This window comes from Typopeltis vanoorti, chromosome 6 (genome assembly GCF_054136105.1).
Source record: "Typopeltis vanoorti isolate ZY-2024b chromosome 6, IOZ_Tvanoo_1.0, whole genome shotgun sequence".
In the NCBI taxonomy this organism is placed as follows: domain Eukaryota; kingdom Metazoa; phylum Arthropoda; class Arachnida; order Uropygi; family Thelyphonidae; genus Typopeltis; species Typopeltis vanoorti.
In genome coordinates, this window is record NC_143554.1 from 83,465,016 (window position 1) to 83,479,667 (window position 14,652).

General features: G+C 34.2%; 1 protein-coding gene across 2 annotated transcripts in view; it reads right to left on the bottom strand.

The window, feature by feature from the left end:
- The window catches only part of LOC150105642 (protein Spindly-A-like), a 203,450-nt gene that overhangs the window by 130,243 nt on the left and 58,555 nt on the right, over positions 1 to 14,652 (bottom strand). For both annotated transcript variants that reach the window (XM_090394965.1, XM_090394964.1), the window contains exon 4: positions 3,767 to 3,955. In XM_090394965.1, coding sequence (XP_090251091.1) covers positions 3,767 to 3,955 — 189 coding nt within the window. The remainder of the gene's footprint in view (positions 1 to 3,766; positions 3,956 to 14,652) is intronic.

Sequence of the window (14,652 nt, forward strand, 5' to 3'; positions counted from 1 at the left end):
CCCATGTTGTTCAAGAATCAACTGAATCAAGGGTCAAGTTCATAAAGGTCTTTCATCCTTGTGAATGTGACATCATGGAAAGTTTGAGAGCAGTCAGTGGATGAGGAGGAGACTGAGTGAGCAAGAGATATGTGGAAATGAGTAATCTGGAGGTTAATAAGGTCGTGGGGACTTGACATATGCTTGGCATGTTTGTTTAATATGAGTCTTACAATGGTCAAGTTCCAAAGGAGTAGAAGGAAGACAAGATAGTACAGCTTCATAAAGGAGATGAGAGAACTCCAGCATCAAATTATAGACCAGTCTGTGTGTGTGTGTGTGTGTGTGTGTGTGTGTGTGTGTGTGTGTGTGTGTGTGTGTGTGTGTGTGTGTGTGTGTGTGTGGAGTTGTGAGAGCAAGAATCCAGAATTGGGTTGACAACAGTGGTATTACTGTATATAGTTTTGTATAGATAACGTGGACGTTATCTATACAAAACTATATACAGTAATACCACTGTTGTCAACCCAATTCTGGATTCGTTAAAAAATTCGTTAAAAATGAACAAACATGCGTAGTATACATTTGAAAGGTATGAGAGGTAAATCAAATGTAATAACAAAACTAAGGTAGGAGTATTACTTAATATTTATTAAACATTACACTATTCAAATCCAAAAAATTCTTCATTAGACTCAATATGGAAAGAATCAATTGCGTTAAAAATTTCGTTTGGTATTTCTTCACCTTGATAATCATTGTCACCGGACACCACTGCATTCCCTTGTGCTTTAATGAAGCCATTTCTAACACAGTTTTCACTTACAGCAGCCCAACTTTCTACAATCTACGCAACCATATCTTTATATGACATTCTTTTCATCTGCCCTGTTTTGTTATATTCATGGATGCCATTCATCATCCAGTCTTCCTTCCCACTTAGCCTGCAATTTGTCTTTGACTGGTTTATTTACTGCAAGGTCAAGGGGTTGGAGTTTTTTTGTTAAACCACCTGGAATGATGGCCAATTTGGAATACTTACAACTGTTTTAACTTCTGCTGTCATGTGTGACTTACACGAATCCAACACTAACAAAGATTTTGGGTTGAAAAAATGCCATTTTTCTCTTTCGTCACACACTCTTCAATCAAAATTTCATAACCTCGAAATTTATCCAACCTTTATCATTAGCAGTAACAATAATACCTTTGAAATTGCAACCTTTTGGAACAGTCTTTCTTTTGTAGTAGAAATTCTCGTTAGAAAGGCTATACATTGATTGCACATGATTACTAAATAACGTAAGGAATTCACAACATATACTGGAATATAAACTTTTATACTTCCTATATTTCGGCAAAGGTCACGTTGTCATCTTCATGGGAACATAAGATTAAGACATGCACGCAGGCACTAAAAACAGCAAATGATGTCGAAACGAAGAAACTACTGTTTTTTAGGAAGTATAAATATAGGAAGTATATATTAAAGTTTATTTTAATTTATATTCCAGTATATGTTGTGAATTCCTTAAGTTATTTAGTAGTCTTTCTTTTGAAAATCACCATCAGTGGCAGTTTGGAACCATCTGCAGTTACATAGAGAACCACAGTAAAGTTAGACCTTTTGTGCCCTATTGTAGCAACTGAAACCTCTTTTGATCCATTCAGATTCACAGTCATAGAACTAGGCAAGTCAAAACTTACGGTAACATCATCCGTATTCGCAAAGTGACAAGCATCAACCCCACACAAGTTTTCTCTCAGAAACAAATGAACTTTAGCTACTTTAGCTTCCTGGTCACATGGCAAATTTTGTCCAACACTAGTGGAGGAGCACACAGTTAAATTGTTTCTCTTCATAAATCCAAAAACCAAAAGTTAAGCCTTGAAATCCTTTATATTATCATTTTGTGTAATTCTTTTCTATTCCTGCACACATGGAGTAGATATTCTCATACCTTTAGCTCTTTCACTAACAATCCAATCAAACAGTTTTTTTTTCTATGGATGCCCACAAGCACCTTGTAAACCTCATAGCACCTTTCCTCGTATGTAACCATTTCAGGACTGTTTCAGCCTTTCACCATTCATGAACACTACTTTCTCCAACACTGAACAATCTACCAGCTTCACAATTCCCTTTTTCCTTTGCTACTTCTACTACTTCAAGCTTGAACAGCGCTGTGTAGGATTTTCTCCGAGAAGTACTTCTGTCTTCCATGGGTAATTCAGATCTAATAACAAAATATAAACAAATAATGATTTACTTTATGAAATATTTTAAAACAGGATGTATGGAATAATCGACCACTGCTACTAGCAATGCACATGCTTTTAAAGAATTCCTCCATCCTCTGTCTGTACTTCCTAACTCTACCGCTAGTTGGCACATGCGCGTTATCTATACATCAAAAGGAGCAATGAAAATGTTGGGGTGCACGTTATCTATTGAAAAATATGGCATCTTTGATGGAGAGCACAGATTTGATAAAGGGAGGTCATGTTTTAGTAATTATTTATTACAATAATGTGACAACTGCATGGGACAAGGGAGATGGATATACAATAGTCTACTTAAATTTTACAAAGTCTTTTGAAAGATTACCACATAAGTTGATAGTCAAACTAAAGCAGATGAAGTTGGATATTAAATTAGTGCACTGGATTGGAGATTGGCTATCTGATAGCTATCAGCAAGTTGTGTATGGGAGAACAATATCCCAGCAGAGGAAAGTCACAAGTGGTTTCACCTCAGAGGCCTGTTTTAGAGCCATTGCTGTTTAACCTGTATGTTAATGGCATTGGGTTAGATTTGATAGGGATATTCAGTTATTTGCAGATAATGCAAAGTTGGGAAGAACTGTGAGGAGAAGAGCAGATGTGGCCTTACATGAAGACATGAATATATTGAGTGAATAGGCATAGAAGCTGGGGATGCCAATTCAATATTGTGAAATGTAAGGTTTTAAAATTTGAAACACAAAGATAGGATGTAGAGCATACTTAGTGGAGATATACTGTAGGAGGAAATAAGTGACCTCTTGGGTGATGGTAGAATGAATTCTGGCAATAATGCAGAGGACACTGACTTATAGAAGCAAGGAGATTCTGGTTCCATTGCACAAGGCCTTGATTATGCCACATATGGACTATGTGGGAAATAAATGACCAAATCTGTGCACAGATTTGGCCACTTGTTTTTCAAAAGGATTAAGAGATAATGGAAATGATCCAGAGGCAATTGACTAAGGTAGTTTCTGGTCTCTGGAAAGTATAAAGAAGAGTTGAGAAAATGCAATTTACAGAGTTTAGTGGATAAAAGAAAGAAGGATGATTATGATGGAACTATGCAAGTAGGTAAGGGATTGTTACAGGATTAATGCTGAAGAGGAATTTCATAAAATGGTGGGGGATTGGAGGAGAACAAGAGGTCATCCCTGAAAGTTGTATAAGGATGGTATGAGCAAGGGAGTGAAAAGTAGTTTTTTTTTGCATGGAGATTTGTAAATAATTGGAATGTATTGCCTGAGAGGGTGGTGTCTGCAGAGAATTTGAATATTTAAGGCACAGTAATGGGCTGGGCTATGTGTATAACAAAGGGTCCTCCATGACAAGTGACTCCATGGGGATCTTGGGATGATAATAATAATGTACTTTTATGTGACATCCCAATGCCATGTAAAGACACATTTAGATGTGTCTTTACATGGTATTAAAATATAGTATGCTACTACAATTAAAGTTAAATCAATTAATCTGATGATAAATGGAATATCATTAATACCTTTTCTTCAAAGAGGTAACCTATTTCACTCTGAAGAGTTTGCATATCCTCACTGGTGCTCTCATTTTGTATGGAGTGATTCATTTGCTCACGGACATCTTCTAATTGCTTATCCAAAAGAACTGTTTTTGTTTCTAATTTCAGATTTTCTTGTTTTGATTCAAATAATGATTTTTCAAGCACTTCATTCTGTTAAATTCATAAAATTGACAGAATTGTTAAAATTGAGCTATTTGTAAAATTTTAATACTAAAAAATAAAATAAATATCATTATATGTACTTCTAGTATACTATACATTTGCTTAATTATTTTTATATTTATGATCAGTCTTATTAAAGTTCTGGTTATTAGAGCAACATAAACTGGCATTAGTTTATAAGTTTCCATCTCAAAACTTATAATCTGATGCCAGTTTTTGTTGATATCTATAACATTTTCCCTTAGATACTGAAAGATAAAACTGGTGTGTGAATAGAATCAAAATTTGGGAATTAGTCTCAAAACTAGTTACTTAGTCCCATATAGTCCTGTTAACAAAGTATGTATTTATATTGATGCCTTCATATGTGTCAACATTTTAAAGAAGTTGCTATATGATTTCAAAAGACAAAACACATTAAAACAGTAATTCATGAACTGTGGTAGTGGGTAGAATTACATGCATGAATCTGACAGATGCCGTAGTGCATGGCATTTAACAGATTAATGAATTTTAAAAACTATCTTTTACAGATGTGTGTTATACTGAATATCATCTTTTATTTCTGTAGAAATGTACAGTAATACCCTGCCTTACAACGATCCATTCCAATTATGAGTAATGCCCATTTATATAACAATGCATTCGCTCATACGAAGATGATATTCGCTCATACGATGATAATGCTATGAACCGATACACAGTATTCATGAACTTAGTTTATTTACAACATTGTTGCTCACTTTCTGTATTTTGGTGTTTCTCTATGAATTATAAACTGTTTATAATTATTATTAATTTAAAGGTTATACTATAAATAAAAGATGCCAAGAAATTATATTCTTGGTTTAATCCTTTATCCAAGTGTAAGCAAACCAAGTTTGTATGTGAAGTATTTTCATGACTGAGCTACTTATATATAGAGGCTAATGACCACATCAATTGCCTTAGCACCCCATATTGCAAAGCAGACCATTTTTGGACATATGCTATGCATTATGGGAAGGACCACTACCCAGACAGGTTTTGACCTTTACCAAATCAGACCTTAAAAACTCACTACCAAACTCATTACTTCTGACTTGAAGCATTCCAGAACAGGCAAAAACCTGCCTAAGTAGAACCTCTCTACTCCAAAGGAAGTAAGCAAACCCAGTGACAAGCATTAATAAATGTCATCAGCGGTCTTGTCAGTGAGAGTCAACCCAGAAAAGAAACCAAATAATGCAGAAGTCATATTTCCCATATACAAGTAGTGAAAAGGTGTATCACTTTATTATTAAAATACTCTGGATCAGAGATAGATGTTGAAAGGTTTTTCATTTGCTTATATTATAAATTAAAGATGCCAATAAATTATATATTATATTCCTGGTTTAATCCTTTATCAAAGTGTAAGCAAACAAAGTTTGTATGTGAAGTATTTTCACAGCTAAGCTACTTGTGTATAGTGATAGAAACCAGTGAGTAGTGGTCCTTCCCATAATGCATAGCATTATACAAATCCAAAATAGTTCATGCTTCTTCAGACATCTCTTCTGGGTCTGTTCCCACTGATGGCATTTATTAATGTTCATCTTTGGGTTTGCTTGCTTCCTATGGAGTAGAGAGGCTATGCTTGATGGCAGGTTTTTGCCTGTCATTGAGTCTCCCCACTGCTGAGTTTTCTGTCCTGGAATCATTCAGGTCAGGAGTGATGAGTTTAGTAGTTATCTCTCTCTCTCTCTTAGGGTCACTCCATAAGATTTTAGTGTGATCTTGTAGATCACTCATTTTTGGAGATACAAACTTTGTATGCTTAGTTTGGATTAAACCAAGAATATAATTATTTTATTTTATTGTTGTTAATAATGACAGATAAAATTCCAAGTAAGGGTGTTGTTCCAGTGAAAAGATGTATAAACCTATTAGATTAGATCTAAGATTAAAAGTATTAAATTTAGCGATGATGGTTAGTGAAAACAGGGGCTGCAGACTAAACTTACAATACTGTTGTAACTGTTGAAAACAAAGATAAAGTTCTAAAAGTGAAGTGAAGAGTGCTACACTAGTTAATACTGCAGTTATCTGTAAACAAAGTAATCTTATTGCTGAAGTAGAAAACTTTAACAATGTATACTGATGACTAAACTAGTTGGCTTATTCCATTAAGCCAAGCTATTCAGAATAACATTTTTTGTTTGCAAAAATTATTCTAAATTTTTTGTATGCCTATCTAATATAAATAAATGCTTTATTTATGTAATTTATGCACAATATATGATTGCTTAAAAATATTATTAAAACCAGCAGCGATTCGACAGTGGTTTGGAACCTAACATGGTGTATGATCGGTATATGCCTGTACTGATTATGAAACTGGTCAACATATAAAAGTAATTAATAAAATCATGAAAAATAATTCAGCTTATAAATGTGCTGTTCTTTACATGACATTCTGTAGTGCACACTACATCTGTCAGATTTAAGTTATTTAACATCATATTAGTGTTCCCATAGCACATAGCATTGCATAAAGATAAATAAAATAGAATAAAAAATGGTTTTTCCTTCAGAATTACACTGTTTTCTAACGAAGTCAGCAACAATTAAAATTTGTGCCAATTATTTCTTGTGAAATTGTGCAAATTAATAGTTCATCAGGTTTACACATGCATCCTGTTTGTGTTTTTATTTTCGTTTGCACAGAGGAACAATAAAATTGGCACAAATTTTAATTCTTGCTGACTCTGTTAAAAGATATCATTAATACTGGATTTTCATTCCTGTTTGAACCATTTAGTCGATATGCATAAAACATCCATAAAGTAGATTAAGTGAACATAATATAGCTGGATTTCGTTATAGCAAACACAGTTATAACAAATTTACTTACTATAACAAATCTACTGAAAAGTTCTGACCAAAATCAAACAGGCTAAAGAAATTTCACTATAGCAAACTGTTCATGTGGTCCCTGTGAGTTCTCCATAATGAAAAGCAACTGGATAAACTTAAAAAAATCATGACTGCTGTCTAAAAAAAATAGATACAGTATCTAGAGGAAATACATATTTTTTCACTATTTCTTTGAAAATACACTGATTAGGTTATGGAAAATAACTGATTAGGTTATTTTCCATAAACTGAAAATGTGGAAAATAACCATATTTTCATATGGCTATTTTCCATATTTATTTTCATAAATATGGTTATTTTCATATGGTGGTGAAATTTTGAGAAATGATTTGCCAAAAATCAATTAATGCAGGTCATCACATAGTGTCATCACAAACAATACTTTACAAATTCAAAATTTACTGTAAATTGCCTAAGAAATATCAATTATTCTTTCTATCCAATATATTTAGTTTAATAACATGATTTCATAAAACTAAATATGAAAATTTATTATAATGGTGAACCATCAATGTCTAAGAGCCAAAGTGATGCAAATTCCAATAAACTGAAGTGACCAACAAACACTGTCAAACACAATAATAGCAATAAACACAAAGAGAAATAATAAATGAAGTCTATAAAAAGAGAAATAGAAAAGAATAAAATGTAATGTCAAGGTTAATTAAATATAACAAAGATAAACAAGGAAGTTTAAAAGAACATGAGGATTATTTTGAAAGGATTTTTTTTTTAACTGTTGTGATTGCATAAAAAGTTTTATGCAAAAATATATTTGAATGATATCAGACATGGAAGCTAAAGAGCCTTTGGACACAGGCTATGGAGAATCAGATTTGGAGAATTTCATGAGGATGTTCTTAATACCTCCAAGGGATTTCAAGTCTGGCATTGCAGCCTTCTAAGATGCCGTCTTATGGTCTCAATTTTATCCTTTGAGTGGTTGCAAGCTTCCTGTCTGATAATTCATTGCATGTCACGGTGGATAGTTCCATCTGATTTTTCCATTAATGCTAGAGTATCTCAAAGCTCTGTGCTTTTACCTATACTCTTTCTCCTATACATCAATTATTTCGCTCACAAATATCAATCCTATTTATAGTTTTGTTGATGATAGTACACTATTTCTCTTTGTCATTCACAAAACCTCCTGGTGGGAAGTTTAACACAACCATATTAATTTAGATTAGGTTTGTTTTTTAAATCTACTGCTGATTCTGAAAGTCTTTCAAGTCTGTACTTGTGCAGTAAAGACAGTCATTCCATTTAATTCTATGCAAAGTATCCAAGTCATGGTCAGACATGGCTGATCATAACTGTGGTAGCAAACATATTTCTTATGATCTCCATGGCAGATCTCTTAGTATGTCTAATATGACAAGTTGCAAGCAAAGAGAACCTTGTAAGCAGCTAGAAAAGAGAGAGAGAGAATCTTTAGGAGAGCAGATTTTAAAAACAGTGCAGGGATTATATTTCTTTGAAGTTCTGGCCATTTTTTTCTGAGATGCCCAGAATATAGAGAACAGTAATAGCATTACTATAATTTGTATGTTAGAGAGAAGTGAGGTGATGGAAGAAACAAATTTTGTTAATCTTTTTGATATTGTAGCCATTGGAAGGAAGGCATGGGCAAATAAAGACAGTTTAGCTGTAAGGGGAGCCTGGTTGGAAACAGAGATTGGAGGCTCTGTTCACAAGGCAGGAGGTTATGGAAAGTTTTTGTATCTACCAGTGTGGATAGGTTTTCTGTAAACTGAGAAAGAAGTGCCATTGGGGAGATGTAATTAAAGTGCTCAGAAAAGGCATGCAATTGGTATTTTTCTGTAGTGAACTGGATTCTGGGGTGCTCACTGTTAGGTGGAGGAGGAAAAACTGTGCCTGAGCCATGTGACCAAATGGAGAATACATCAATGTATCTTAGGCCAATCAGAAGGTTTGAGAAAAGCAGTATAAAGATGTTTTACGAAATGCAGCACATAGAAATCCTCTGTGAACTCTAACATCTAGTGAAAATTTTGATGTCTTTTCATTTAATATGAAGTAATCTAATATTGATTTCCATCCTCTTGCTGCCCAAGTATATTTATCTATGTCTTTATGTTTATAGAAGGAATTCATTATTTTTAGGTTATTATAAACTACAAAGTCAATCAATTTTTTACCATTTCTGTTTAGAGTGTGTTCTCCATGTATTCCTATATTATTAATTTTTGTGTTTCCAATTCTTGCATTTAAGTCTCCTGCTAAAATTATGTAATCATTTTTATTTATTTTATTATATATGTTTTGAAGCTGATTATAAAAATCAGTATTATCCTGTTCTCTTCCTTCTTCTGGGGCATATAAACCAATTATTGTTAAATAGCCTCTATCTATTTTTATTCTAGCTTCTATTATTTTTTCATTCCATAATTTATAATGTTTTAACTGTTTTGAAAGGGAGTTATGAATCCAAATGACTCCTGCTTGTGCTTTTTGGTCTCTGTCGACTCCACTATATATCACATTAAAATTTTCAGTTCTCATAGTTCCTTTTAATTTCTTTTTTTGTTTCAGTGATTACTGCTATTTTAAAATTTCTTTCATTTAATAACTGGTCTAATTCTATTTCTTTATATGCTATTCCTCTTACATTCCATTAGGAAAAAGAAAACCAGGACGTCCTCTTAAACGATTCAACGATGACTTCTAAAGCCGGAACAGGCCATGCACTGCCTAAATCCTTGATACGTATGATGATGATGAGCATATAGAAATTGGTTAAAGAAAAAGAAGGTGAATTCATGACTGACCCTCTATTTGTTTATACATATTGTACTACCGAATGAAGTAACTAGTATAAATACCAATAGAAGTCAATGATGTCAGAAGAGGAGACATTTAAGTGTCAGAAAGGAGGATACTGGTAAATAAAGAGTGACATCAAAATTTACCTTGATATCAGTGCTATTTAAAACTGAAATTTAGATTAAAGATTGAAGTGGGTGTAAATTTTTTATATAAGATAAAGTATGGCTAGTAAGGGGGGAGGTGCTTGTTCAAAAGAGATTTAAAAGTTTTAGTCAATGCACTGCATAATTTAGATGGCCTGATCATAAGGTTGAATTCCAGATGATTGAAATAGAGCTCTCATAATAACCCTCTATAAAAAAATAAAGCAATGCAAAAATGACAAGAATTTCCCTAGTGTTTCAGGTAAAATTGGTGCAAGCATGCTTGAGAAGAGGCCTAAGAAAAACTAGAAAAAGTTGGATAAAAACAAGCTGGGTTCAGGTCATATAGAGGTTGTCAAGATCAGATTTTCACTTTAAGACAAACAGTTAAGAAATCATGAAAACATAATAAAGATCTTATAATTTTAATTTATTTTGTAGCCCTAGTAGAGACATATGACAAGATAACAAGAGGAACACTTGAATTATATTGCACAATACATTGTCTATATATGAGATTCAAGTCAGCAGTTGGAATTGAAGTAGACAAAGATGGTTTGACATAAAATCAAGTGGATAAGGGTGCAGACTATCTCTGCTGTTATTCACTTTATACAGATGATCAAAATATTGAAACAGTTATATATAAATATCCAAATCAATTTTAACTTATGGATTTCAGAGCTGCATTAGAAATAAAACACCTGATCAAAGACTGGAGACAAACATGACTTCTGAAAAAATTATGAGAGTGAACAGATAGTATCAGTAACAGAATCATTAAAAATAAACAGGAAGGAACCTGATGCTGTTAGCATTCAGGAACGTGAGCCAAGGAGCTGATCAACATTGGATAAGGTAATATGGGCACTTAAACAGAATATAAGGAAAGGTTATCAAAACATTCAGTACCAGGAAAAGACCTAGAAATGAAGATCTGGTCTGATACAATTAGAAGTGCATTAAAAGGTGTTAAGAACATCTTTTAAATGAACAGTCCTGACAGATGTTAAGGGAGAACTGGCAACAGGAAATTAGTAATAAACTTTTCACATAGTACTGTTCTAATATTCTGTACACTGCTAAAGGGTACATATCAGGAATTTGATGAAGTTTGGTTTAAAAACAGACTTCTGAAATTATCCTTATTCAGATAAATTAAACAAGGCATCCCTTTGTGTTTTTCTGTTTTCATTTTTTTTATCTGTTTAATTTTATTCAATTTCTTTTTATTTCACACTTATCAAAGTATTCTAACACAGGTGCATCAAATGAGCAAAATTAAGATCTGATTACTAGTCCGACAAATTAATTTGGAAAAGGGAAAAAAATGGCAGTAGGAAGTTGATAATAAACTTTTCATGTAGTATTACTGACCTAATATCCTGTACCTTCCTACAGGGCACATATCAGGAATATAATGATGTTTGGTTTAAAAATAAGTACTTCTGAAATACAGATATTATTATTAATAGTGATACAGATATTATTAAGAGTGACATCTAGGGAGTAAGGGAACTCATCAAGAGAAGGCCACATATTACATGCACCAGCTATCACATTTGTTCTCAAATTCATTCACAATGCTTGTACACTCAACATCCAATGGTAATCCATTCCAATCACATACCACTCTACAAGAGAGAGAAAATCTAAATCTCACCCTCTTCTTAGCAGCATTCATTCTCAGCTTCTAACGATGCCCTCTTGCTTTTTCCACGCGCTCAACACCTTACAACAAATCAACTGGCAAAGCACCCGCTCTTTACACCACACAAAAACCTGGTATGAAAGGAAATTCAAGGAAGCCTGCGAAATCTTGATAAATCATCCAAATATCAACAATAAAGAAGGCATGAAAATTCCAAAGATCTGGATGGCACACATTCAGCCTACCTAATATATAAGATCCAGCATAAGTCAGGACTCTAGCCAATCTACAACTATTATTAGAAGCCATTCCATACCAACTGGCTGGAATGTACAGGTATAACATGTTGTTATTATATGTATATAGATAGTTACTTGTTGTTGCGCCCAATGTATTTCTACAACCAACAGATAACACTAATAATAGGACTCTAGCTTGATGTATAAATTTTTTATTTTATTTTTTTTTTTTTTAATTTATATATATATATATATATTTTTTTTCCACCAGAGGTCAGGCCAACAATTGTTGTAGCAGTTGGTCATTATCTTTAACAAACTAGTTGGATTGTAGTGTAGCTTGTTTTCTGTGTATAGTTGTATGCTCCAGAAGATGACCTTGACATAAAGGTCGAAACGTCGAATTGTAGATTTTAGTTATATTAAACTAAAGTTTTCATTCAAACACGGTAGTTGTCTCCATAATTTTCAAAAATGCATTACTCTTTTCACACTCATCTTTTCTATTTGGTGATGTATTTCTTCATCACTAGCAACTGATCCACCAGGTCTGTAACAACACACCTCACTATGCAATTGATCTGGTTAGATTCCACCTCACACCAGACGGCTTCAAACTCACTGCCACATGAATATTGTTAGTACTACAATCATAGGTCTCAACTCTAACTGGATTCAAGTCATCTAACATCATTAGCAGCATGCCCCCTTCTCTCCTATCCTTGCTATCCTTTCTAAAAATACTGTCCCCCTTTACACTCAATATCAGTTAGCATGACTGATTCTTATAACCATGTCTCACTAATGCCTCCAATTTGAGGTCCCAAAATATCGACAAAGGCAACAAACTCTACCCCTTTGTTTCTGATACTCCCAGCATTTGTGTATAGACATAATCCGAGTGGTTAACGTATCCAATCTCCAGTCAAAAGGCTGTGGGTTCGAATCCCGCATTAGGGATGAATGTTTGTGATCGTCTTCGGAAATACTAATGGTGGTGGTGGTCGGTGGTAGATGGCGTTGGTGTAGTTGCGGTCGGTTGGTGGATTGAGTGGCAAAAAAGAGCTGCAGAGTAGGTGCCCTCCCTCGATGAGTCTTGGACTCCCTGGAGGTGTCTAATAATAATAATCTACCTGTATGTGCTTTTGTATACTCTTGTCCAACCGTGTCATGCAGACTGCAGACAATTTGCAGTCTCTATTCTTCTCTAATTCCTTATACATATAGACATCTGTGCACATGTTTGATGAGTCCGAACCAGATGAACACCAAGTTGAAATCATTCTCTCCTCATCATTTCCATGATAAAGTCCATTCCCTTTAGTAACGCAACTACTTCTTGTAGAAAGGCTTATACGATGGACATGATAATTAAATACTTAAGGAATTGACAGCATATACTAGAAATATATGTTATTTATTTATTCGTATGGCACAAATATCAAAACATGCAGTACAATACACTGTCACTTTAAAAACATAAAATTAAAAGTCAAAAGTCATTTTAAAAACCAATAAAATTAAAAGGTTACATCCATATTGGTCAGATAGTTCATAGCTTCAGGTGTAGCACTTAAAAAGTCCAATTTGTCTCCTGAATATGCTCTGAGATAACACTGAGTCGCAATATGGTCCACGGTTTGTCTCTGAGCTCCACAATCACAATGCGGGGAGGTTGTTTACCCCATTTAAAAAGCATGTCCGCACATACACCATGACCAGTTTGTATTCTATTAAGCTGAGTCCAGGATTTTCGTGGGAGGTATGAGCAAGCATCAAAACTTTCTTGTTGATTGATTGAGATTCATTGAGAGAAAATTTTGTGATGTCACCTGTCTGGCTCTCCCACTGGTCTTGCCACTTTTGCTTCAGGTCAAAGTTAGATTGTAGTAGTAGTTGGGCTAATTGTAGTGGTGGATGTCTTGATCTCAATTGTCATACACTTAAGTCTGGGAGATCTAAATGTATTGATAGGGCTGTGTTCTCCAAGATTTTCTTATACTTCTGTAAGAGAACCTTAATCCTGCGCAGATTCGGTGGAACAATGTTACTAAGAGCTGGAAGCCAGTGTGTGTGTGGGCGTTGATTTAATTGTGCCAGAAATCAGTCTCGTATTATTTAGTTGGCTATCAACAAGTTTAACGTATGTGCTATTTAGCCACACTGGTGAGCAATATTCGGCAACAGAGAAAACTAGACCAAGAGCTGTAATCCGCAGATTATCAGCTGTTGCTCCCCATGTCGTGCCTATTAGTTTTTGTATTATGTTGTTACGGTTTCTTAATTTAGCAGAAACATTTGTTAGGTGTTGCTTGTAAGAGAGCATGCGGTCCAGGGTCACGCCCAAGTACTTTGGAAATTTATTGTGTCGTAGTAAACATCCTTCAAAGAAAGATTATGTAAAGTGACATCTGCCATGTGATTATTAAGGTGAAAGCTTGATACTTCTGTTTTGTCTGGATTGAGCTGGAGCCTCCATTTTTTGTAATATTCACCTATTGTTTTCAGATCTTTTGTAAGTACGTCTTCAGCCTGACTCGTTTTTGTGTCGAATAGCAATTACAGTGTCATCAGCATAACAGAACTTGCATGAGATGATAGCAGGCAAGTCATATGTGCGTAAGTTATAAAGTAAGGTTGCCAATACTGACCCTTGTGGAAGACCATTATTAAGTTTTCGTTGTCGGGACATTTTATTTCCTAATATAACTTGAAAGAAACCTTCAGTGAGCATGGAGGAAATTAAGTGTGCAGTCCGTTTACATGGGACAACGCTAAGAAATTTGTATATAAGACCTTCACATCATACTGTATCATAGGCTGCTGTTAGGTCCAAGAAGACAGCTGATTTTTTTTTGCTTCTGAAATCCAGCTTCTATGTATGATGTTAAAGTGAGCACTTGATCACAGCAACGTTTTTCTCTAAAACCAGCTTGTTTAATCGGGATATGATGCATAATTGTA